Raw genomic sequence first — 24,286 nt, 5'->3', positions numbered from 1 at the left:
ATCTTCAGAGGCGTTCTGCTATCTGCAGATCTGCGTCTATCCCAGAATGGCTGCAGGGGAAAAAAACGTTTGGATGTGTCTTAGAAGTGAAATCAACCTTTGGAGAAGGCTGCAGAGCAAAAGGAGACAGGAAGTAGTGTAATAACCATGAAAAGGGCCATTGGATATGGGATGCTTTGGAAATTTTGCTTTTCAAGCTTCAGGCAGTATTTGGGCAAATATTTCAGGCAACACGGAAGACAAACATTAAGTCAGAGCATCGTCCATTTTCTGGAGAAGAGAACCATCACCTGTCCTTGATCTGAGTGTCCCTCCAGCTGTCCTCACAGATCATCTGGGACACGAGTTGCCTGTACTTTTCTCTGTCAGTGACCCAGCAGCTCACTGGCAAGTGCTGCACCAGATGCAATCCCCCACTCTCTCCATCATTGAAAAAGAGGCACCGTGATGGAGTGTGTTAGTTGCGTAGGTTAAGAACAAAATGGTGAAAACAGCTCAGAGGAATTCAGTATTGGAAAAGCAGCTAAGACCTCACAAGATGCATGCCTGACTTGTCTTCACAGATTTTCACTTAAGCACTTTAACTTCCAGGTGAAGAGACAGTCACTGGCATGTGCTGGGCTTAAAGACCAGGAATGTTTCACCTGGAGGGGTGTCATGTCACCTTAGCACAGCACTTTGTTAACAGAGTGGAACTTGGCTACTGTAATAGCTACAGATTTAGCAAAACACATCTTTTCTAAGTAGCCCTGTTTGCTACAGTGTAAGCCCCTGCGTTTTCAATCTGAATAAACAACTCTGTGGGCACACATCCACAAATGTGGGATGTGACTTCTCGTGTTTATTGAGAATTTTAACAAGGAGATCATTTAATCTTACTGAATTGTATCTCTCTCCCCCCACCCCTCAGTAAAGCAGGTAAGGGACAAATGTGTGGTCTTAGCACATCTGGAATCACGTATCTGCAGGTAAACCACCATGCAGCTCTCCCTGAAAAAAAAAGCAGGGAACAGTTTGTACTCTTCATGTGGTAGAAGGAATAAAAAGACATTGGAAACCGCAACTGGATGATCTTTAGGGGTCCTTTCCAACCCAAGCCATTCCATGTTAAACTTCTCACATTTTTCGGAAGTCATTGGTCGCCAGAGGCAGAGCCACGACGTCACTGACAGCGCGGGAATCTGACGGGCTCCAGCGGAGGTGCCGCAGCCTGGGGGGGGCGGGAAGGGCACGGCGGGGGCCGGGCACCCTCCGGGCGATGTTCCGGGCTTGGGACGGCTTCCCGCCCCCCTGGCTCTGAGCCGCCCGCATGGCCGTGACCCGCTGCGTCCGCCGCGGGTGCCCCCCGCGCCCCCCTGCCGGCCCGTTATCACTTATTATCAATTTACATCGGTTCGCCCGTATTGTGGCGGGGTAGAGGAAGGCGCCGCGGCTCTGCCGTTCCTCTCCTTTCAGTAGAATGACCGGGAGAAGGGCCGGGCCGGCCCGCCGGCAGCGGCTGCCAGCGGTGACGAGACCCCTCGCCTCAGTGCCGCCGCGCCCCGCACTCGCCTCATGGCGGCCGCCCCCGCCCCCCGCGAGCCCCCTCAGCGGGGAAGGAGGAGGGAACCCTTCCCCGCCGCACCGGCCAACGGGTCCTGGAAGGAGCATAGCAGCTCGGTCTCTCAACGCCGGGCCCGCCCGCGGCCTCTCACGAGTTGGCGCAGCCTGGCTAGTTGGGCGCAGCAGTATGGCAGGAGGAGAGGGCGAGCTCCCGCGGCCGCTGCAAACCACCGAGCCGCGGCGTTGCCGTTTGCACAGCAGCTGCCAGGACCTGGCGAGAGGGGGTGGAGCCCACCGAGCCGGGGGAGGGGAGGCAAGATGGCGGTGGCGGTGGCGCTGAGGTTGAGGTGAGACGCTGCGACCGTCCAGCCCCATCAGAACCTGCCGCCCGGCCCGCCCCAGCGCCGCGCCGTCGGTAAGGGCAGGGGGCCCGGCGGGGCGGCGCGGGTGGACGGCGCGGCCCGAGGGGGCAACGGGGCCTACTGCCTCCGCTGTGAGGAGGAGGGGGAAGAGGCGGGGGCCCCGGCCATCCCTTCCTCCTCCCTCTTCACCGGGGAGAGAGCCGCTCTCGTTCTCGGGGGGAGGGCGCTGGAGTTGTGGGGGGGTCCTTGGAGGAACCGTCGGGGGTGGGGGAGGCGGGTGGGTTAGGTGTGGGCTAGGGCGGGGGGTGCCCGGTGCCCTCAGGGTTTTTCCTCCATTGAAGCTGTTTGTGTGCGGGAAGGTCCGGTGGGGCGGGGGGGGGGTGCGGCGTGGGAGATGGCCCTTGCAGGGAAGTTTCAGGAGAAATCCCAGAGAATCGCTGTGTTGGGTGTTGATTCCTGGCTTGTAGGTAGGAGAAGTGCAAGTTATAAATAAATAAATAAATAAATAAATAAAAATTAAAAGGGGCCAGTTCTGCCAAACCGGCCGCTCGGCCAGCAGCGCCTCAGTCCCGGCCCTGTGCCACTCTCTGAGCTCCCGCGTCCGAGGGACACCGCTGCCGCCGGCTCCACGTTGAGGTTGTCGGTGGCAGGGTGCTGTTGGTGATGCTGACACTGAATTATTCATCTAGGACCTGTAAACATCCCCAGCCTCTGTCATCTCTGAGCTGCTGGAGGGCACAATGGAAGTGGCTTTTTCTAGAATTGTTCTGGCTTGATGGTAAAGAACTTTGTACTTGCTGATTGCTTTTGTACTTCACAAACGTGGGGGGATCCAGTCGGTTGCAGTTAGACGAGGTTCTAGGTGGGCTGATGAATTGTTAGTGTTAGGCAGGCTCAAGTAAGGAGCAATCTAGTAGTATGAACAATCTCTTGTTGTCCAAAACCTTTTTGTTTCATGGGTATGGTCTTCAGTGTATTAGTTACCTTTTTATAACTGTAAATAATGTTATAATCTGAGAATAATCATTAAAAAAGGCCAACTTATTACACTGAGAAGGGGAAGATTACACTGAGAAGGGGATGTCTAGTTCTGCAGAGTTGGTTTTGTGGCAGAATTCTGGTATTATGCAGTGTTTTTAGATAGAGCACTATAGTTAAGAGCTGCTAGAGCTCAAGTAGTGACTTTTCTCCTAGGCTGTATGATTTGAGGGGGGGAAAAAAACCCAGTGGCATTGTAAAGAATATTACTGTTGTGGTAAGTAGGATGTCCATGGCCACAGCCAAAGTTCCAGAGTCAGTGGACGTATAGCCTTGTGTCACTGCACATGAGGACTGTGCAGATCTGTTGCAATTGTGCACTGGAATTTTATTCTGCAGAATGTTGTTATTCCTGATTAACTAAACAACCTTGACATTTGGAAAGGAAGTGTGTAATATTTGAAGTGGATTTCTCGTTAGCTGGAATCTCGTGTCTTGTGTTGGGGGATGAAAAAACCTTTGCAGATCCCAGGGATTCAAAAGTTCAGAGGAAACAAGCCAACGACAGTGACCCTTTTTATGAAGGCACAGTTAATTTTTCCTTTGTGATACAGTGTAGGCTGCTGAGGAGGAAACAAGAGTTCTCATGTGCTTTATGTGCAGTATAAGTTTCCTATTCAAAATATGTATTGGTCACTAAAATACCTAAACTCCATGCTCAGACTTAGGAAGGAGCAGTATTTAAACCTTCTCTCTAAGAGTTTTATCTAAGGTGCATTTTCTCATGTGTGGAGAGGATATTACAAGTGTTCCCTTCCAAAAGAGCTGCTTCTCTCTAGCTTGTTAGTTACTGTGTCAATCATTTAAAAGTAACTCTCCAGATTGAAATTACATACACAGAATCCAAGCATATTAACTTTTCTACATTGTACTGCTGCTGGTGTATGTCAAATATAATTTATCTCCTACAGCCACTTATTTCAGGTGTTCTTTTGGGGCATACATGATTTTCATTGTGATCTAATGGGATTTAGAAGATGCTTAAAAACTGCAGTAAAAGTAGGGACAGACTCCAAGGCTTCTTTTCAGTTTCCCCCCTGTAGTCCCTTTTCATTTGTCTTGTGGTTCTCTACCTGCATCTTCTAAGTTACTTCATTTCTCAGTTACAGCATGAGTGAGAGATGCTTGCAGGAAAGGGAAGCTTCAACTACTGCTAAATACATAAATAACTGGAAAATATTTTGTATGAGAGAAAATTTTCCCCCTCTATTATGTTATTAATATTGTCATTTAAGTTACTCTTTCAGAGCTCTCAGCCAGAATTTTTGGTCCCCTTCTTTCATGCTTGCCTGCAAAGTGATCATAATGAATGTTTTCTTGCATGATCAGAAATGCTCTTTGGATTTCTAGTGTGTGTAGCTGCTTAAATTGAAGGGTTTAACAATTACTTGAGCTGGAAGGGATCTGTGCCTCATGCAGGTGCACTGTAACACAGTACTATCTTGAGAACAGACTAGTAACCAGACAGTGGTTTCATAATGCAAACAAACGTTTCCTGGATGCCAGTCTTGAACTCTACAAGTCATTTATGTTCTTTAGTCAAATCTGAATCCATATTTCAGATAACAGGCTATTCACTGAACATGTTGCCTTGTCTCTACTGTAACTGTTCCAGATAAGCATTCTGACCTGTGCAGGACTGCTGTCTCTAAATATTTACTTTGTGCTATTTCTAAATTATGCAAATAGCCAGGAACATGCTGAATAAATCTTCCATTTTAGCTTCTCTCTCCTTCAGTGGTTCTCCATCTAGTCATGATGATTTGTGATGTTCCCTTTCTCTTCTGTGCTAGTTCAGTGTTTATCCACCATCTGTTAAATGACTACCACAGTCTGGGCCTACTGGGGCTTAAGTTTAGTGAGTTGGTGTTCGCACAGAAAGCTCCTTCTTACCTTGGAGCTATGTTTCCTCTCGGTATCCTAAGAGAGATTTCTGTGTCCTTGAATAGCTTCATGTCTAAACTACTCTTGTAATGTTGCCACTCCCAGACTGATTCGATATGCAGTTTTTTCTTCAGGCTTCTTGGTCTGTGTGGTTTCTGAAGTCAGTGCCTTCACCTGCTCATAACTACAAACAGTGTTACAAAACAAAGATGCTGCATTGGTACAAAGATGCTTCAAGTAATCTCTGCAAACTCCTATTGTTTGTAACTCTCAGCAGTAAAAAAAATGTCAGAAGTGAATTTTTGATGCAGACAGATTGCCTGCACAAACTGTTGACCAGGACTGAAAAATTCTGTGCATGTTGCATGAGTAGTCTTGGGTAAAACTGAAAATGGAAATGCATTCACAAAGGTGGCAAGGGAAAGAACACCTATAAATGAAAAAGGGTGAGCTAAAATATATTTAAACTAACAGGATGTTTAATCTCTCCCCTTGTGCCATGCATTCACTTGTGCCTTATGCTGTGCTGCAGGGAAAGGGCACTTGGCTCATTCTCTTTGTAGCCTTCATGAAGTCAGAGGCACACTTGTCCCACTGAGGGTCGAAAACAGCCACAGGAGCTTTCCCTGGCTGCAGGGCACAAGCCACATGGTCTGTGTGAAACATCTGGGTTGTCACTGGTGGATTCCTGGGCAGAAACTGGGGATGTTTTGAAAAGCAGGTGCTCTCCTAAATGGCTTAAAACACAGTCACGTTCCGAGGAAGATGTCTAACAAATGTGAATGCAAATCAGCTGGGAAATGTGCTGAGTCCTGTCCTGTTTGTCAGTGTTAGAAAGTGAAGCCCCTGCAAGTTCACTACAAGTTCAAGTGCTGTTCAGCAGACTAGATAGGTGTATTATTACGGCTCAGCTGCACTCTTCACCTCATTAGGAGTAGTTTTGGGGGAAAAAAGAAAGAGGAGGAATTAGCTTGAATGAAAACCACAAGTTGTTCATCCTTGCTTATCTGCTGTAGAGTTTTATCTCGGGTTCATAGTCTTCAACCCTTCTTTCTGTTTTTAAGCTCTCTGCAATGCTGGACTGGCAGAGAAGGGCTCTTTGAAGGTGGGAATTCTTCCATGTGGCCACTGTAATTTCAGCCTTCTAGCAATGTTGTTCCCAAAACTTTTCTTAATAAACGTGGTCACTTACCTGTTCCATCAGAGCCATTATTTGAACAGGTGCCAATATTTCACTATGGTCTCAAAGGTCAAACTTGGGCATTTCTAGAACCTTGCAGTTGTGTATTTTTTTCACAGCTATCAAAGTTTACTTCCACCACTCATAGTTAAGATCTCTTCCATTCTTTACCTTTTTTCCATGACCTAGAGGCCGTTGTGAGTCTCGGAGTTGTATTTTCCCATCTTGTGGCTTTGCCTGTGAAGTAGAACATCTCAAACTTAATCCTAAATGTAGTAACCATAAACTTGGCTTCCAGAAGGCCATGGTGCATTTCCTGTGGATTATCTGAATGGACCTAGGCATTGCTTTTAGGCAACACAATTTTATTTTAACCTTCTTGGAAGTTTTAGCTAAAATCTAAACTTGCTTTTATCGGAACGCAGTCAACTGAGGATAGTGGTGGGGCTGCTACCTAGTTTGTCCTGGACCTCTCTTTGTAGTATGAGGTTTCTCTTATAATACATCATAGTTTGTGGAGCTAGGGGTTTAGTCAGTATGGATTAGTCAAGTTATATTTCCTTTTCCAAACCTAAGCTGCTTTAAAAAGCTGCCACTACAGATATGCTTTCAATGACAAACGAACTTCAAGAGGAGGCTGGAAACTTAAAACTGTGGTCACAATTTTTCTTGCTTGTTAGATGATGTGAAAAGCATTTTTTCTCCTGCAGACAGATTAGCAGTGGAGGAATACATTCATGCACAGTAGCTGTTTTTAAAGTGCTTGTGCTTTGAATGCAAGGGGGAGAAGCAAAAATTGTACTGAAAGAGTATTTCATGCATAGTGTATGATAGAGATGAAGTTTGGGATCATCATGGATGGAATGGGAGGAGATAGGTGAATTTAAGTAAACCTCAATGAGTTGTTGGACACTGATTCCTGAGTGAGGATGACTAGCTGAGGAAGGGTGTCCTAGTTCTTATTCCTGCTGTTTATGTAGCATCTCTTCAACTTCTTGCATGGGGGGTTGGAACTAGATGATCCTTGTGGTCCCTTCCAACCCTGAATGAAACTATGAAACTATGAAACTATGAAAATGTTACATTGGAGGATGCTGGAGCTGATTGCTGCTTCACCTCAGAGTTTTGTGGGTAAAGTTTGAACGCTGTAGTTGATGTTTCACAACCAGTTGAATTACCCCTGTGGCAGGGATGGGGCCCTTCAGAAGGGGTAAGATAGATGTATGGGGTTTGGGAACTGCTTCAGATCTCTGAAGAAAAGCTGTCTCCCCTTGTGAGAGACCTTATCTGTGCAGTGTTTGGACTCTGTAAGGTTTGCTTTGAACATTCAGTTCTGTGGATTTGATTTCTGGTCTTCAGCACGTGAAAATCTTTTGTGATGTACGTTAGCTGCATGTTAATGGCAATGTTGGGACAACCAGGAACAAGAGCTGTGGTGTGGCTGAAAAACCCAAGCATGCTTTGAATGTCTATAGGAAATAAACTCTCTACTTTTCTATAGTGCACTTATAAATCCAGAATTCTTGGAAGGTTTTTACCCTTCTTTTGTTGAAATCATTGCTCATTTCCTTAGTCAAGGAAGTGTCTGCATCCTTGATTTCCATTTCTGAATGGAGAACTTCCTCCTGCCTCTTTTGGATAGCTTTGGTGTTATTTTGACCCTCCTTGGCAGAAGACAGCTGTGTAGGCTCCATCACCAAGTGCTATTCCTCAATGAAAAGCCAGAAGAGGTTTCCTCCCTCAGGGATTCTCTGTACCCCAGTGTGTCATCCTGCTAGCTGGTGAGTGGATGCTGAAAATCTGTTCTCTAATTTCAAATGTATGTGCTCAGCACCCCTTTGATTTTTTTTGAGAAGCAAGTAGGCAGCTGATGAGAAACTTCCGCAGACGTTGATGTAGTCTCTAGGTTTTGCTGTTGTGAAAATAATAATGGGCCATATAATAGAGCAAAGCTGTGTATGGCCTGGGTCTTGATATCATGTATTAGCAACTTTTCTTTACCCTCATAAATTACAGGAGAGATTAAAATAGAATTTCCTGGAGAAGAGTATCTTGTCAGCTGAATTTGATCGACCCCATTTTGGTAGAGCACAAATTCTATTTGTATTTGTAGTTACCTAGCAGGAGAGAGAGAGAGAGAGAGAAAGAGAAACTGTTATTTAAAGATGAGGTATAGCAGTGTGATCCTGAGATTTGGCAGCAGTTTGGTTGTAAATTACACGTGTGAGTATGCAAAGGTTGAATACCTTTTGGAATGGCAACAAAAAATCATTGCAAAGTCCTCCTTTAATACTTAGCTTTCAGCACATTAAATGTGATTGCTTAAAGGAGTTGGTAGTCTTTTAATGGGAAACGTTTTTGCTGTTGAAATTCAAAGTAGAAAATCCCATTTTGTTGGGGTTTTTTTTTATCTTATCGTCATGCAGATGGAAGAGTCTTGCTGCTCCAGAGTGAATGTGACATCTTGAATTGCCAGCTGTAATGCTGCTTGGTTTCTGTCACTTCCCTAATTGGCTGAATCAAAATGCACTGTGCACGTAGAGCATGTCAGACATTGTGTGGCATAAGTGTGAGTTCATGCTTTGGACATTCAGAAACAAGATGTTGTTGTATACTAGTGCAAATTTCAGGGGGTGGACATGGTCAGATTCAGATGCTTAGGCTTTCCCTGGCACCTTTTCAAACACCTCCTTTGCTTGATTCATATGGCCTTAATAATTAATGGAGAGAATGTTAATGAGTGTTGTGAGTAAAACACAACCATATAGATGGTAATGTTTATTCTCTTCCCCTGCATTTCTAGCAGGGGTAGAAATAGCAATTTTTACATCAGCAGCCTTGTGAGTAGAGGGAGGGCAACTACATGAGATGAAAATTCTCAGTGATTTATAGTGTATCTTAAATGTCTGTCATGGAAGAAAAGACATTTGCACAGGCAGAATTCTCATGGAAAATTCAGCAGTTGCTCTCAAGTTGGAGAAAATATGTTCCTGTTTCTTTGCATTCTGTGCCCACACGCTCTGGACTACAAGCTTCAGGTTATTCTACAACATAAAACTGCGTGGAAAAAGATTAAAGAAAGTGTGGAAGAGGTCCTGAGCTTTGAGGGTGATGTCTGTGCTCTGCAAAAACGGGTAGCACAGTGTTCTGGAACGTGTTTAAACAGCTGTTGCTTAAATTGTCTTTAATTTCACTGCTGACCTATTAATTTTTTGCTTGTAGCATGCAAAGAATCTTTTGCCTTTTAGGGGTATGCCCAACAGATTTTCATGCTTCTAAGCACACCTGTAAGATGGAATAGGCTAGCTGAAATGCATTTCCTCTACTTCTCATTTTAAAGCACAGAATCATCTTAAATCTGCTCAGGTGTCAACCTTCTGATAGGTTCTTAAATTAAACCCCTGTAAGTTTTAGGATGGTCCTATCTAATGATCCTGCAGCTAGTTTTCTCACCATTCCATCCCACAATACTTTGCTGAACTTGGTATAATCAGACTTGGAGGCTTAACACAGAACAGTTTGAACCCAAATTGACTTGCTTTGCTTCTACATTTTTCATTGTTTTTTTTCCTGACATATGACTATGCTGATAATTGACATGAAGGCAGTGACTGAATGACTACTGAAGCTCTTGGATTGTTTAGTGCTTTTGTAGGTAAGACTTCTAGACTGTTAAGTCAGTCCTAGCTTGTAATGGTACCATGAGTACCCTGAGCAGTGGAGTTTTAGATGGCAAGTCACACTTAGCCTTTCACTCCATGGTAGTTTGAGTAAATAACTTTTTATATGGACGTTGGACTCATTAACCTGTTCCGAAAAGTCTGTGAGAAACAGCCATTTTAATATTGCTGTGTGAGAGATTTATCCCCAAGATGCAAATTTGATGTCTTTGCTGGAGTGTTTGACCAGGTTTGTGATGATTTGGCAAACAAAAATACCAGTGGGAAGAGTTGTTTGGCACGTTTAGCAATATACTTGAAGGCCTTTGCATGTGTGACTCTCAACTTGGGATTTTGTGTTACTCTGTCAGCTGGAGGAGTGTTGTGTCTTGAAGGTACAGACACAGATCTGTAATTCAGGAAATCTAATTATTGTTAATGGCTTGGTCCTTAAATACAACCTGGTTTGGTTCCTTTTTTCTTTTTCTTGAGGTGGTTTCATTACCTTCTATAAAGCAAATTCACAGAAAGAATCATTGACAAGTCTTGTTACCACACTTTGGCTAAAGCCTTTCTAACCACTGCTGAAACAGTCCCTTCACAATGCATTTTCTCACCAGAGTAAACTTGGAATAAATATCCCTGAATTAATTCTGTGACTCATTGGAGATGCCCTGGGTAAGGCAGAGCCTTCCTCGTTCTGCCGCAGGGTAGTTACATCAGAGCTCAATTTACTAAGGCTGCTGATTCAAAAGCAAAGTCCCCCAACTCAGTGGAAGCCTTCTGTGGCTGTAATCTAATTCTTTGTGCTCTTGATATCACACTCAGTTTTCTCCAAAACAAGAGGAGGAAAATTCCCCAAAGGATGTGAAATTTAATCAGCAAAGGTTGGTTAAGTACTTCAAGATGGCATGGAAGTTACTCCCAATGCAGGAGTGTTAGCTTTTGGGGTGTATGGGAAGAGAAGTGGAGCCTGTCCATGAGACTGGCTTTTCATTCCTAGAGGTGAATGTGAGAGCAGGAGACGGAGTGTTCCAGCAGCAGGACTGTGGCTCCACAAGCAGCGAGGAGGTGACCCCGCAGTCTGTCTGCCCTCTTGACCCCTTCCCTTCTGCTGGCGTAAACATTTGTGTGGCCATGCATTGAAGGGTTTGGGGGATCTGGCCTGCTAAAAATAGTTGGGAGTTTTTAACCTGCTGTGTTCTCCGAAGTGAAGAGCTGCCTTGCTCAGGCACTGCTCGCTTCTGCCTGCTAAAAGTGCTGCAAGACTCGAGCCTTGCTTCCGATTCCGTCATTGACTGTTTCCTGGGTAGTCTTTGCTTGATTTCTTAACCTGTGAGTCATTTTCCCATGTGTCTGCTGCAGACAGCGTGGACTTCTGCTTCTTTCTGAAGCATTTTGAGATCTGAGGATCCAGAAATAATTGTTCAAATTGCCGTTGCCTGGTGGAAACCAAATCTGAGTTTGCACTGTGGCTGTTGCCATTATAATAGCCAGTTCCAAATGATTTGTGACTTACTCAGAATTCCCCACATCTGACAAATGTAAGTGCAAACAGTAGCTTTTAAGGGGAGCTCTGAGTTGGATCTCTCCAGTAGTTGGAGCTAGCCAAAGGGAAAAATATTGTGATACCTTTAAAAATAAACATTGTTAACTCATTTCCTTGCCTGAGAAGCTCGAATTAACGCAGGGCCAAGTATCTCTTCGCAGTTCCTGAAACTGTTACTCTTGTCTGCTCTTTCTCAACTACCTTCAGGTTTAACAGTTTCTTTAGGTCTTTGTTCCAACTTCTGTAATTTCTAAATTTTTGTTGTTGTTGTTTTAAATATCATCCATTTAACACCCCCAGCTTTCCCCATCCCTTGTGTGTTTCACCAGAGTCTGGGGAGCATCAGTGAAGTGGGACACTCTACAGAACAGACAGGACTCTGAAACACAAACCAAGAATTACTGCTTTCTGCCCCTTCTAATTGTCAGCATTCAGTGAGACAGACAATTTGCCAGCCTGGTTGGCAGCTGTATGAAAGTATTCATGACCTAACTTTATCTTTGTGAGACATTTAGGGCAGAATTCCAAAGTCTGTAACAGTTCTTGTAAATGTTTATATCAGAAACCTCTGAAATGTGCAGAATAGTATGAAAAGGTATGAAAATACTTGTCTGAAAAATAGAATCTTGCTGTCATTGACTGAGCAGAGTTGGAAGCTGATTTCCTGCATTGTAATTTGTCAAGGACACTGAAAATGAAGTTGAGCAGCCTCTGTTCTGGCAGAGAAGAGGGAACCGGTGGAAGGATTGGACAGGAGAGGAGAATTGATGGCGAGGAGCTTTAAAGGAGGATTCTGACTGGATTTGGGTAGAGCAAGATGAAGTTTGTCAGCTAATGGGAGGATACAGCAGTGGGGAAAGCCCACATGAGGTTGTTTGCAGTCTAGGCACACAAGTAACAATTTTACCTGAAAAGATTGCCACATTTAAACATAAACTGAACCAATGGAACTTGGAGAGGTTAACAGCAGGAAGGCTGACATTACCCTCACTGACCAAGAAACAGATTGAAGAGTAATCTGTGTCTGCTGGGTGCTTGTGAGCAGATGCTGGAGAGAGAGGCAAATGCTTTTAGATGAAAGGTCAGAAGGTTGCCTGCAGAGAAATAAGAGTTGGAGTCAAATACTTGCATCCACAGTTGCAGAACTGAAGCCAAGTATATGTGTCCACAGCTGCAGAATGAAGGTGGGAAGACAGGGAGCAATGAGCAGATTATCAGTGGTAATTCTGATGGCAAATAATGGCAAAAGCTCCTCCCCCCCAAAAAATGACAGAGTGTAAACAAGCTCTTACTATAGGAGACTGGGAGATAAGATGGGCTCTGCATGGCATCTGGAGAGGTAAAATTAGGAGAGTGTGCAGGCATGTGTAAGTGTCTGTAATGAGAACAGGAGGCTTAGCAGGAGGGGAAATGGTACTTCAATGTCATTTTCCATATTACTGTTCCACAGTGTTGATTTTGTCTTGAAAGAAATTGGATCCTGGGCAGAATCTCCATTCTTTAGTTCCCTCTAACCTTGTGATTGCCCATATTTAACTGTGTATTTTCCTTTACTGTTACCACCCTTGTCTCTTCTTCCTGTTGTGTCAGTTCCCTCTGGGAGTAAATGAATGTACCCCCATCAGTGATAGCTTCATTTTTGCTTTGCTCTCTTCACTTCCCACCTCTCTTATTGACCCAGTTATAACCTCTCTTACAACCTCTGTGCTGTTTCTGCTGCCTCCTTCTGTTGGCAGCTTTGCTTTGTTTCACTTCTAAAAGATTTTGGTGCCACAAACATGACCATGCTTGCAGTTAAGACTGAGCATTTTCATGTGCATTATGTAAAACATGTAGGTTATGAGACAGGGAGTTTGAGTTAATGTTGTTGGATGGTTGAAGGATGTTCATGCTTGTGTGCTATGCTTCCCTCCTCCCCCTTAAGCTTCCACTTCCAGAGCAGAATTTGGAGAGATGGTCAGGACCTGTCTGTGCTGTTGGTTGTGAGAGTTTCTTGTATGAATGAAGACTTGAGAGCTAACAGTCCTAACACAAACTAACCATGTGTACACTGAAGTTCTTGTGAATGGACAAACAGCCTCTCTAGCATTGTACAATGTAAGTGCCACTGAACTTTCAGCACCCAGATTAATGATCAACTTCAGGTTTGACTGACTACTGAGAAAAGAAGGAGGAGATGTAACTTGATAGAAACTGCAAAGAACTTTGAATCATGCAGTAGTTGGCCTACATTTGTGTGTGATTTTTCATGTGGTTCCTCTCCTGGTCCCTTCTGCATTCCTGTATTCTTCAGATATACCTGACTGTGGTCATAGAAGAGAGTAAGAACAGGGTGAGTATTTAGGGATACTTTCCCAGAGCCTGGTGTGCACTTCCGGCTCCCTGTGCCTCAAAATGGATATCAGAACTAGAGAAGGTTTGGAAGTGGTTGACAAGAAACAGCCAAGTAGACTGGAATTCTTCATTGTAGAAAAGATACAGCTGAAGGGATATGCTTAGAGTCTAGAGAATCACATGTGCAGTGGGGGGAAAGAGAATGTGAAATAGATGTTTGGTTTATTCTAATCTGAACATTGGAGATACCAAAGGAAGGAAAGTGTCCAGAGTGAACAAAACCTGATGGTTTCTCACGTGAAACACCACAGAACCGTAGAAGTTTCTGTAGCAAGCAGTTGTGAATACTGAGAGTTTATACCAGCATAGAAAACAGCTGGAAGAGAAAGCCATTAAGAAATCTTGAACAGAAAGGCTCTGCCTCAAGGAATCCCTGAGCTACAAGCTGTGTTTTGGGGAGCTACTGAGAGGCTGAAGAGTTTGTTGGTAGAGTACTGGTATGTGCTGCCTAAATGCCTGCTGCTGGCCGTGGTCAGTCTCAGCATATTGGGCTAAAGGAGCTTTGTTCAGATCCAGTATTACTGTCTTTATTCCTCAGTGAAGTTTTTAAGGTGTAGCAGACATAAAATCCAGTTAGTTATCTTCCACATATTTATGAAGGCTGAGGATGGAGCTGCAGGGGAAGCACAAAGTAGGGCATCGGTTCATCAAAGATTTGTACTTCTGTAACCTGAAATAGTTTGAGCATGGAGCCAGTTGTTCAGGCTGTGATGGGGGGGAGGAGTTACCACATTTGGCTGAGCTGACAGCTCTATGCCATAGTTTCACGTGGAGCTTCACAGAAACTGAGAGAGATCAGAAGTTTTCTTTTTGCTGTAGCTGGGACCTAGATACACATTTAGAGTGTGCAGGTACTGTAGCCTGCAACTGTCACTAGCTGAAGCTGCTTGCTTTCTGACACTGCTGCTTGATTCAGTGTAAAGCATGTGAGTCAGACCTATTAGACCATCACAGAGTTGGTAAAAGATGTACTCTAACAAATGCTGTATGAATGATGAAGTGTAATAAATGTTAATGGTGAAGAACTCATCACTTGGATATGAATTGTAGGTAGTATAATAATATAGATGCTATAAAGCACCCAACTGGTGATCTGTAGTATTGCTTTGAAAGAGAAACTCTTTTTGTCTGAAAATCAGGTCTTAAGAGGTCAATCTAAATTTGTCTCATTATTCTGGTAGTCCAATGTGTAAAGTTTGCTTTGTTTGATGGAGAGGTGGGGGAGAAAGAACCCCAACCAGAAGAATTATGAAATGTCTGAGAAACTTCAAGATCTGTTTGTATAGCTTGCTGAGTTTGATCCTTTCCTGAGCTGTTTTTGTCTATTGACTGTTAATGGAAAATGCAGTTCAGAAGTGTAACTTTACATGTGATGTTTGTGAAAGGCTGCAGATTAATGTGCTTTGAAATAAAGCCACCTAGGCAGGGATCAGCAGTTACTTTATGTGAAGGTCTGCTATGTCTGCTAGGCTCTGGACCGGCGGTTGAGAATGTGCCACAGGTCTGATAAAATTCTGTATTTAATACATAGGCTCCAAGGGTTACATCTTCTGAGCCATCAGACAGAGAGATCTTGCATTTAAAATAAATGCCTTGCTCTTTTGGGTACAGCCATAATATACCTCTCAAAGCACTGATGGGCACAGTGTCTGGGCACAGCATTTAGTGGATGTCTTCTGATCTTCAGGAGCCTGGACTGTGTTAGTGAACTTGTCTGGATTTCTTCAGTATTTAAAACCTTCCCCAGATCACTGCTTTTCAGTGTTCACTGTTGAGCTGGAGAATACAATAGAGGCAAAGTAGTCATCAAATGGCACCTAAGCAGGATTGCTTTAAAGCTTCATAGTATGTTCAGTTTCTGGCACCCATCCTATAAGAGACAAACTTTGCCATCAGTTGAAAGTGTTGGTTTTGTGTTTCTTTGTGACTGCCTCTTTTACTAACTACTTCTGTAAAGCTATTGTTAGATGGTAATAAGTATTCTAGGACCTGACTAATACACTGTGCTTTAATGAGCCGTAGGTGGGATTGAGTAAAAAGCCCCAAGATTACCTGAATCTGAAAGTAAGAAACAGTTCACAGGATCCAAGAGCTCTCTGGAAGAAATTAAAGTGAACTTCATGTTGTGTTAAAGAAGCTTACTGTAAACAAAAGAGTCCATCTATAGACTATTGGAACCTCTCTAACATTTCTTTTGAGTGACCTACTTTTCCTTTTCAAATCCTCCTGCTTCAACTGGGAGGCTGGTACAGCGATGTGCTCCAACAATATAATCCTCAAATCTTTGTGTAGACAATGCTGACATGTCTCATTTTGAGCCCATTTAAGACCCGTTAACATGCTTCAGACTAGAGTCACCTATTAAATAAATACATCAGGAAAAAGCTTTTACTGGTAATGGTTGTTTTGCTTAGGTGACTATGGCTGTAATGTATTGTGAGTACATCTGGTACTTCAGTGCTTATCAGTGATCTTTTTTCCTTTAGGCGGTTTCCTAGAAACATGATTGCTTGCTGGTCTTGATCTCACAGCTTTGTGAAGACTTCTTCCCTGATAATGTCAAGTTCAGGCTACCCTCCTAACCAAGGAGCATTCAGCACAGAACAGAGTCGTTATCCTACTCACTCTGTCCAGTACACCTTCCCCAGCACCCGGCACCAGCAGGTAAGGAGACACCGGGGCTGCAAGTCTAGCGAGAGTACAGTTCAAGTGTTAGCTGTGCCAAAGGGGCTTGTTTGGGCATTTTGTTTGGTCTTTCAATTTGTTGGCTGGCTTTGGTTTGTTTCTAAGTCTTTGTAATACAAGTCATTCACATCTGCAAACAGTGGAGCTGCAGAGCCATATGCCCTGCTGAGAACTGCTGCCAGTGTTGCGTAGCTAAATAGTTGTGGGGTGGTTTGGTTTGTCCTCTTTTATTTGGTCCTCTTTTGTTGTTTTGGTTTGGTTTTTTCCTTCCTCTTCCTGGTTTTTTTATTCTCCTCCTTTTTTTTTCCGCCTCTGATCTAGTCTTGGTATTTAATATCTTTGGAAACGATCATTCCATGATACTGAACACTTTTGATTCTTTCTTCTGTAGCTTTGCCCTTGCTAACACAGAAGTGTGTTTCATTTAGGAGTTTGCAGTCCCTGATTACCGCTCGTCTCACCTGGAGGTCAGTCAGGCAACACAGCTCCTGCAGCAGCAGCAGCAACAGCAGCAGCAGCTTCGGCGCAGGCCTTCCCTGCTTTCTGAGTTCCACCCAGGCTCTGACAGGTGAGGGTGCTGCTTTTGAAGTCTGTGAACATAAAGCTTCTACAAGTTTGTGCTTTCTGTGAAGTTAGTTTGAACTTCTGAATAGAAAGGTTTTGGAGTTTTCACAGTTGGAGTACTTGACTCCAACTGTGCTTGATGGGTGCTCCATTGTCCTAGGTGTCCTCTACTGCATGTAAGTGATGTAGCTATCCTGTAATTCCTCAGTCCCTTAGGCTTAACTAATGTGTTTGTTTCACAGACAGGAAGAGATAGTTTGCTTCACTTTTCCCACACCTCTCTTAACAATTCCTACAGTAAGCTTCTGAGAATCCATATTGTCTGTATCTGGGAACCCAAAGTTTGCATATTGCAAAGTTTTTAATGCTGTTAAAGCTCAAAGTGTGTAAAGTTTGTACATTTTGATAATTTCATCTTGCTGAGTAGAAGCAACAAGTGCAAGAGTTGTTAGAGTGTGAATATTACCTTTCATATTTCCCAGAGCAGGTTTGTTCAACAGATGGCATCTGTGTGGCTGAGCAAGTAAGAAATGACAGAGCTAATTGGGTATTTTGAGTTGTAAGAATTGTAGAACAGTGAAATGTGGCACAGAATGGACTTCTAGGCACAGAGGACTAAATCAGAGTGTATGCTGCTTTTGGCAAGACACTTGACAGCTTCATATCATTTATTCTGAATACTCTTTTTGTCAGTCTCATATGCCATTCCTGACTCTGTAAGCAGATGCAACTGATCTGGGTCCAGCAGGTTAACTGAGGACAAGTCCAGTGGACAACTAGAATGAATCATACGTAGGAACTTGGTTTCAGATTGGTAATGCCTCACTTCTCAGTGGAGTGATTTCCTTCGCAGTGGATAGTGATGAATGTTCAAATGTGTATCAGTATCGCTCTAAGGCTGATAGGTTCAAGATATTTTTCACAGTATCACCAAGGTTGGAAGAGACCTCAAAGATCTTCGATTTCAGACTGTATTAAGCTTTCATTTGACCTGAATATTATTGGATGGACTCTGAACCCCACATTTAGAAACAAAAACCCCACTGCAGACCAGAACAAGATAATTGGACTCCAATAAATGAGCAGGAAAATGCTTCTGTTTAGGGAAAAGATTACTAGATGATTTATGTGCCTCAGTTCCTTAGAGTATTTGGATACTGTTGTGTACTTGTAAGCAGGTGTTATTGCTTGTAACCACCTCTGTTTTTTCTTAGACTCTTAGTAAGAGTATTTGCTAGGAGCAACTTTATGTGCTGGATTACTGCTAGCAGTTTATTTTGGCTCTAACTGAGGTACCTGGTTCTGAACAAATAGCAGCGATGAATGCTATGTAAATACTGGGCTACCTTAAAATCTCATTAGAATATTCCCAGAAATAACTTGATGATAGTGAAATCTGGGGCTTTTGCACATTGCCTGCATCTTGTGTCACCAAACTGTCAGCGAGGCAGAGAATCATCGTGGCTTTTGGAGCTCTCAAAGCTTCGGTTTATAGCGGAAGTCAATCCCCGCTCTGCACTGTACGTTTGTAAAAGCTCATTCAGTAGTGCTGGCAAGATGCAGGAAGCTACTGTCATCTCCTCAGTGACACTTCATAGGAAGATGTTGAAGCATATGAGGCTTTTTTATGGACATCCTGTGCATTTCACTGTGAAGAAGCTGGTGACACTGTTCCTTTGCACTTCTCTGAGGAGGAGGAGTTTTTACGTGACTCATGTATTGAATCAATGACTGTTGCTGTCATACAGTGGCATTTTAGTGGAGATCAACTTCCAAATAGACTCATGGCTCATTTCAAGCAATCTGTCTGTATTTCAAGATTATTTGACTGCATAAATGAAATGATGGAGCTGCTGTGGCCATCTGTGTTCAATGGAATATAGAACTGTATTTATCTCGTGGATTTTATTTGTTTGTTATTTGAATCAGAGCTTTGATTTGAACATCGTTGTAGCAGTGGTAAGTTTCCTTAAAGGTTTGTAGTGGCAGGCATGTATTTAGACAGAGTCTCTTGAAATTCAAGCTAACTTTCTCTTTTTGAATGGATTTAAATTGTGTTGTTGAAGATGATACTTAAATACCTAGGTCTGCCTCACTGTTTAGTAGGAGCTTCACTAAATTGCACCTCTTGGATATTTGGAAAGGGTTAAAGAACACCAAATGGTTTCATTGCATTGAATATGTGTAGGTTTAGTACATGGGAAAATGTGTATTTTAATAGTTTGTCTCTCCTGTATGTTAGGCCTCAGGAAAGGAGAACTGGATATGAACAACAATTTCATCCAGGTCCATCTCAGACAGATCATGATTCTCTGGAATCTAAGCGACCACGTCTTGAACAAGTCTCTGATTCCCATTTTCAGCGTGTCAGTGCAGCTACTGTTTTGCCTTTAGTACATCCTCTGCAGGAAGGGTTGAGATCTGCAGATATTAAGAAGGTAAAGCCATTTTCTATTCTGATGCTGAAGGTGTAACTTCCAGGGTTGTGTTGAACTGATCTTTTTTACTTTTCCTGCTAGGTGTTTTGTTTTATTCATTCTTTAACCCCAGAAAGTTACTTTTGCACCTGACCACAAACTGCCTCAAACGCAGTAGAGAGATGAGAGTCCTGAGTTCCTACCACACTCTTATGTTGTTAAAACCTCAGCTGCAAACTGATTATAGTATAGTGCATGAAACATTTTGCCTTTCAGTTGAAAGCTGCTGGCAAATGCTTGCAAGGCCATTTTTATTCTGTAGTTAATATTTGTAATGAATGGTCAAAGTGCTCCCTGCTGCCCCCTTTCCCTTCTAAGCATTTGAAATGAATCTGCTTATTTACATAACACTAATTACACTTGTCACTGTCTCATTTGGGCTAAATGTAGGACAATCTAGTTTGGTGTGGATGTTTTGTATTGTAGATACTGAATATTGATTAGAGCAATTTGTGTAGAGTAGACAAAAGTCTCTTAAGTATTTCATACCTTCCCTCGTGCACCCACGCAAGCACACAGCCTCCCACACCAAAAGGTGGTGCTAACAGGTGTGACTTCTGAAGGTGAGCATTCAGGTCTCTAAACTCAGGTCATTTAAAGTCAAAAGAGTTAATAGGCACCAGATTTTTGTAAAGTTGATTACTTGCCTTCTGCCTGCCTCTCCTTTCGTCATGTGAATCAACTGTGAGGTACAGTACAATTATGATAGCATGGGATTTCTTAGTAACTTACTCCATTGCATAGCAAAGGTAAGATCAAAGGGGGTTGGAGAAGCCAAGCTAAGACAGGCTTGCATGCAGCTGAATTTTTATCTAGGTGCTACATATAGAAATGTGCTGTCTCAATTTAGAAATGCAGCCTAGTGTTATGTGGAGGAGAAGTAGCATTCAGGGACATCATCTTTCAGTCAGATTAGTTTGCAGAGGGATGTGTTACTGAGCTAGTGTTTGACAGCCAGGTAGTCATGGAGCATGATGGTCTGAGGACATAAATACTTGGTACAACAGTGCTGATGTTAGAACAGGAAGCATGTTGAAATATGTTGATTGGAAACAAACAAAAGACAAGAAAATCAAAGGCAAGTGAAAGTGATCTGTCCTTTCCTAAGTCATCATTTCTCTTATGTTCTCCACACAACTAACTCTAGATGTACTTTATCAGGATGTTCATAGTTATCTTCAAGAATCTCATCAGTATGTGTGCAGACTGTTGAGGATTTCCTTTCAAGTAACCTTTCCTTTAAAGATAAAAGATACTGCTTAGAGTTATGGCAATATTTTTTTTAAAGGGAGATGTTTTGATCTTATTTTGATTTCAAGGTAAACACTGAAGTCTGCTGTGAATTTTAAAGGTGGACTTTGAAATGACAGTATCATAATTAGCTGAGATAGTTGGGGTTATTCAGCCTGGAGGAGGAAGGGCTCTGAGCAGCCTTCGAGTATTTGAAGAGGGCTGCAGGATTGCTGGAGAGGGGCTTTTTACACAGGTATGGAGTGATAGAATGAGGGATAATGGCTTCAAACTGGAAGTAGCTCAGTTTTGATTAGACATTAGGAAGAAAGTCTTCCCCATGAGGGTGGTGAGGACCTGGAACGTTTTGCCCAGAAATGCTGTGGAGGCTTCAGCCCTGGAGATGTTCAAGGCCAGGTTGGATGGGGCCTTGAGCAACCTGGTCTAGCAGGAGGTGTCTTTGTCCATGGCAGGAGAGTGGAACTAGGCGATCTTTTAAGGTCTCCTTCAACCTAGACCATTCTATGATTCTATGAATGGGCTGTCAATTAATTTCCAATTATTTAGAGCATTAATAAACCCCAGTGTTTAACTTAGCTCCTCCACAGAGGTGTAGGTAACTGGAAGTTCTGTTTAATTAATGCCTGTTAGTTTGATTACTGAACGCTCATTCACGTCGTACCAAGATGACTGATTTCTCTCAATCTCCTGCCCTCTTGTTCCCATGAAAGGACCCAGCTTTTGGAGGGAAGCATGAGGGACCATCTTCTCCAATTTCTGGTCAGCCTTGTGGGGAGGACCAAAATGCTTCACCATCAAAGCTGTCAAAGGAAGAACTGATCCAGAGCATGGACCGTGTGGATCGTGAGATCGCGAAGGTCGAACAGCAAATCCTCAAACTGAAGAAAAAGCAAGTAAGCACAGCAGGCACTGCTGCTGTTGTCTGCCAGGGAAAAAAAGATGTGGGAAAACTTCATTTGGTGGTGGTGAATTTTTTTTGGTTATGTGAACCAAAAGAACAAGTTCAAAAGGGAAGGTCATGATTCCCTAGAGTGTTTGACTGGCTTGGACATCACATAGTTGTAAACGTTTTGCAGACAGGAGGAAGCCACACAGGAACACCAACAGGAGATGGCTTTGTGCTTTAAACGTCTGTTAAGTGACTCGTGAAACAAGGGCACTGTGACTGTAATTTCAGCTTTAAAGATGACTGCTGGACAAGAGGAGGCTCTCATCTTTCTTCTTTCACAGTCTGTGCAAGGGGAGTATCCCTTGCGTGTGTCTTCAAAACCAGAGCTTGTGCAAAAGTCCCTGGATCATCTGCATTCACAAGGGCAGGAGGTCCCTAGCAGGAGCTAAGGTCAGCCTCAGGGAAAGTGAAGGAGGAGTTCAAGTAAACAGAGAGAGCAGAGAAATAAAGGAGGAAATAGCACTCCTTTTTTGAGTACAATCCTGGCTATGCTTTGCATCAGAGCTGCACTTCAGCCATTGGAAGCAAAGGAAGTGTTTGCTGGCAGTAGCTGTTGCCTTCCCAGTAGCTGTTGTGGCCAACTAAACCCACCCTTCAATCTAGGCATCTGTTACTCATTGGCAAAAACAAAATCCTTGTCTCTTTTTCCTTTTGTGACATTCAAAGATCCAGATAGAAGTAAGTGTCAGCTTTATGTTTGTTTTTTGGTGGAAGCACTTCAGGAAATGAGAGTTAGAGACTCTAGGATTTGTGAACTTGTAGGTCCAGGATAGGAAACGGCCAACTCTCTGGGGCAGCATGGGGTTTTGGTTTGGAAGCATTTAATTCCATCAGAATTGTAGTGATCTGTAAAGTGCCCTTGAGCAGAAAAGCAAAGAAGGATGTCGCTGAGTACCTGGCTGTGTGTTAATGATGCTTATCTTTTTGTGTCTTTGTTCACTTTTCCACACAATCAGCAAGTATGTTGGCTATGAAGGTTCATTTATGCATATTTCTGCTCCGGTCTGACTTTAAAAACAACACAGAATTGCTGTTGCCTGCAGTAATTGAGCATGTTTATCATGGCACCCTGCAAAAATTCTACATTTGGAATTCTTGTGCAGCAATATAGCCCATTGCAGCCAGTAACAAGACAGGATGGATCCCTAGCATCAAAAGTTCTTTGTTGTGTGTTTGTGGCAGGCATGGATGAAGGATATTTAGAATTGGAAAGTGAAGATGTTGCTGAACTAGATGGTTTTTTGATGTGAAAGGGAATAACAGCAGTGTAGTAGCTAGGGAAATATTACAGGGTGGTGTGGTTTTTTGGCTGTTGGTATTTTTTGACTTGTAACAACCTGGAACTGCAAGATGTGGAGTGGTTTATTTCTGCTGTGAAGTACCTTTAGAGTGCTGCTGTCTGTGGAGCGTTAGAAGGACTTTTGTACCTTTTTAAAGAATAAGACAATAATAGTGACACTTGGGTATCTACAGTGTAGGAAGGCAGCTCTGTGGATTAGTTCCTCTGTGAGAAGGCAGATGTGGTGGAACTGTGCTCCAAAGCGAATATTTTTCTTTAACTAGTGATAAACTACAATGTGACAGTGGCTGCAAGTGCCAGGCTGAAACAAGCCTGAGTCGATGCAGGTGAGTCTTGTAAACAGTGAATTTGTTTTACCAGTAGTACAAAAAAGAGTCTTGTTATCATCCCTGTTGGTGTTCAAACCATTTCATTCATTCCCTGTCAGTTAGAAGGAGGCATAGCAGGCAGTGCTAACAGTTGATCAGATGCATATTTTATCTCTGGTGACTAATTACTGGTAAGGGGAGCGTGGTGCGGATGGCTGATTTTCTTTCTTTCGTCTCTTAGCAACAACTTGAAGAAGAAGCTGCTAAGCCTCCAGAGCCAGAGAGGCCTGTCTCCCCTCCTCCAGTGGAACAGAAACACCGCAGTATTGTCCAAATTATTTACGATGAAAATCGGGTAAGCTGCTCCTCAGGTGGGGAGGGGAGCTGTGAACCTGGCCCCATGTCCTCACAAAGGTGATCCAAGAGCTGGAGCACCTCTGCTATGAGGATAGGATGGGGAAGCTTGGATTGCTCAGCCTAGAGAAGAGAAGACTCTGGGGACACCTTGGAGCTGCTTTCCAATAATGTGAAGGGAACCTACAGGAAGGCTGGAGAGGGACCCTCATAAGGGTGTCCAGCAGCAGGACAAGGGAGAGTGGCTTTAAGCTGAGAGAGAGTAGGTTTAGAGTGGATCTTAGGAAGAAGTTCTTCAGTAAGAAGGTGGTGAGACTCTGCATTAGGCTGCCCAGGGAGGTTGTGGATGCTCCCTTCCTAGAGGTGATCAAGGCCAGGTTGGATGAGCCACCAAGTCTAGTTGAGAGATGTCCCTGCCCATGGCAGGGAGGCTGGAATAGATAACCTCTAAGATCCCTTCTAACCTAAGCTATTCTATCATATTTCAGCTGTGTCTGTCTGTGTAGCTGTTTATATCGTTCATACAAGTGGAATTACTAAGCTTGATGCATTAAAAAACTGTTTAGGACTTGGTTTGAATTCTCACATCAGGAATCATGTGTACTGTGGAGTGGCAGTATAGGGCTAGAGTTCAATTCCAAGTGTTTTGAGACCAGAAAAACCATTCTAGCAGGGCAATACTGTAACATTTCCTTGGTATGTAATTATTTTGTGCAGCTGTGAGTTCCAAAGAATTTCTCAAGATTGAAATTACATGGAAAGATGTTTGGACACTTTCTAATAATAACTG

At 43.3% G+C, this 24,286-nt stretch overlaps 1 protein-coding gene across 2 annotated transcripts in view; it reads left to right on the top strand.

The window, feature by feature from the left end:
• Positions 1-1,829: 1,829 nt before the first annotated feature.
• The window catches only part of NCOR1 (nuclear receptor corepressor 1), a 67,772-nt gene continuing 45,315 nt past the window's right edge, over positions 1,830-24,286 (top strand). Inside the window, exons 1-6 of one of the 2 annotated variants that reach the window (XM_068154689.1) lie at positions 1,830-1,957; positions 16,095-16,272; positions 16,722-16,861; positions 19,100-19,295; positions 21,296-21,478; positions 23,384-23,497. In XM_068154689.1, the coding sequence (XP_068010790.1) occupies positions 16,165-16,272; positions 16,722-16,861; positions 19,100-19,295; positions 21,296-21,478; positions 23,384-23,497 (741 nt within the window). In that variant the 5' untranslated portion in view covers positions 1,830-1,957; positions 16,095-16,164. The remainder of the gene's footprint in view (positions 1,958-16,094; positions 16,273-16,721; positions 16,862-19,099; positions 19,296-21,295; positions 21,479-23,383; positions 23,498-24,286) is intronic. The other variant, XM_068154690.1, reaches the window with a different exon arrangement.

This window comes from Melanerpes formicivorus, unplaced genomic scaffold (assembly GCF_026170545.1).
Source record: "Melanerpes formicivorus ecotype bairdi unplaced genomic scaffold, bMelFor1.0.p_v2 SCAF_29, whole genome shotgun sequence".
In the NCBI taxonomy this organism is placed as follows: Eukaryota; Metazoa; Chordata; class Aves; order Piciformes; family Picidae; genus Melanerpes; species Melanerpes formicivorus.
This window is presented reverse-complemented; position numbering and strand designations above follow the sequence as displayed.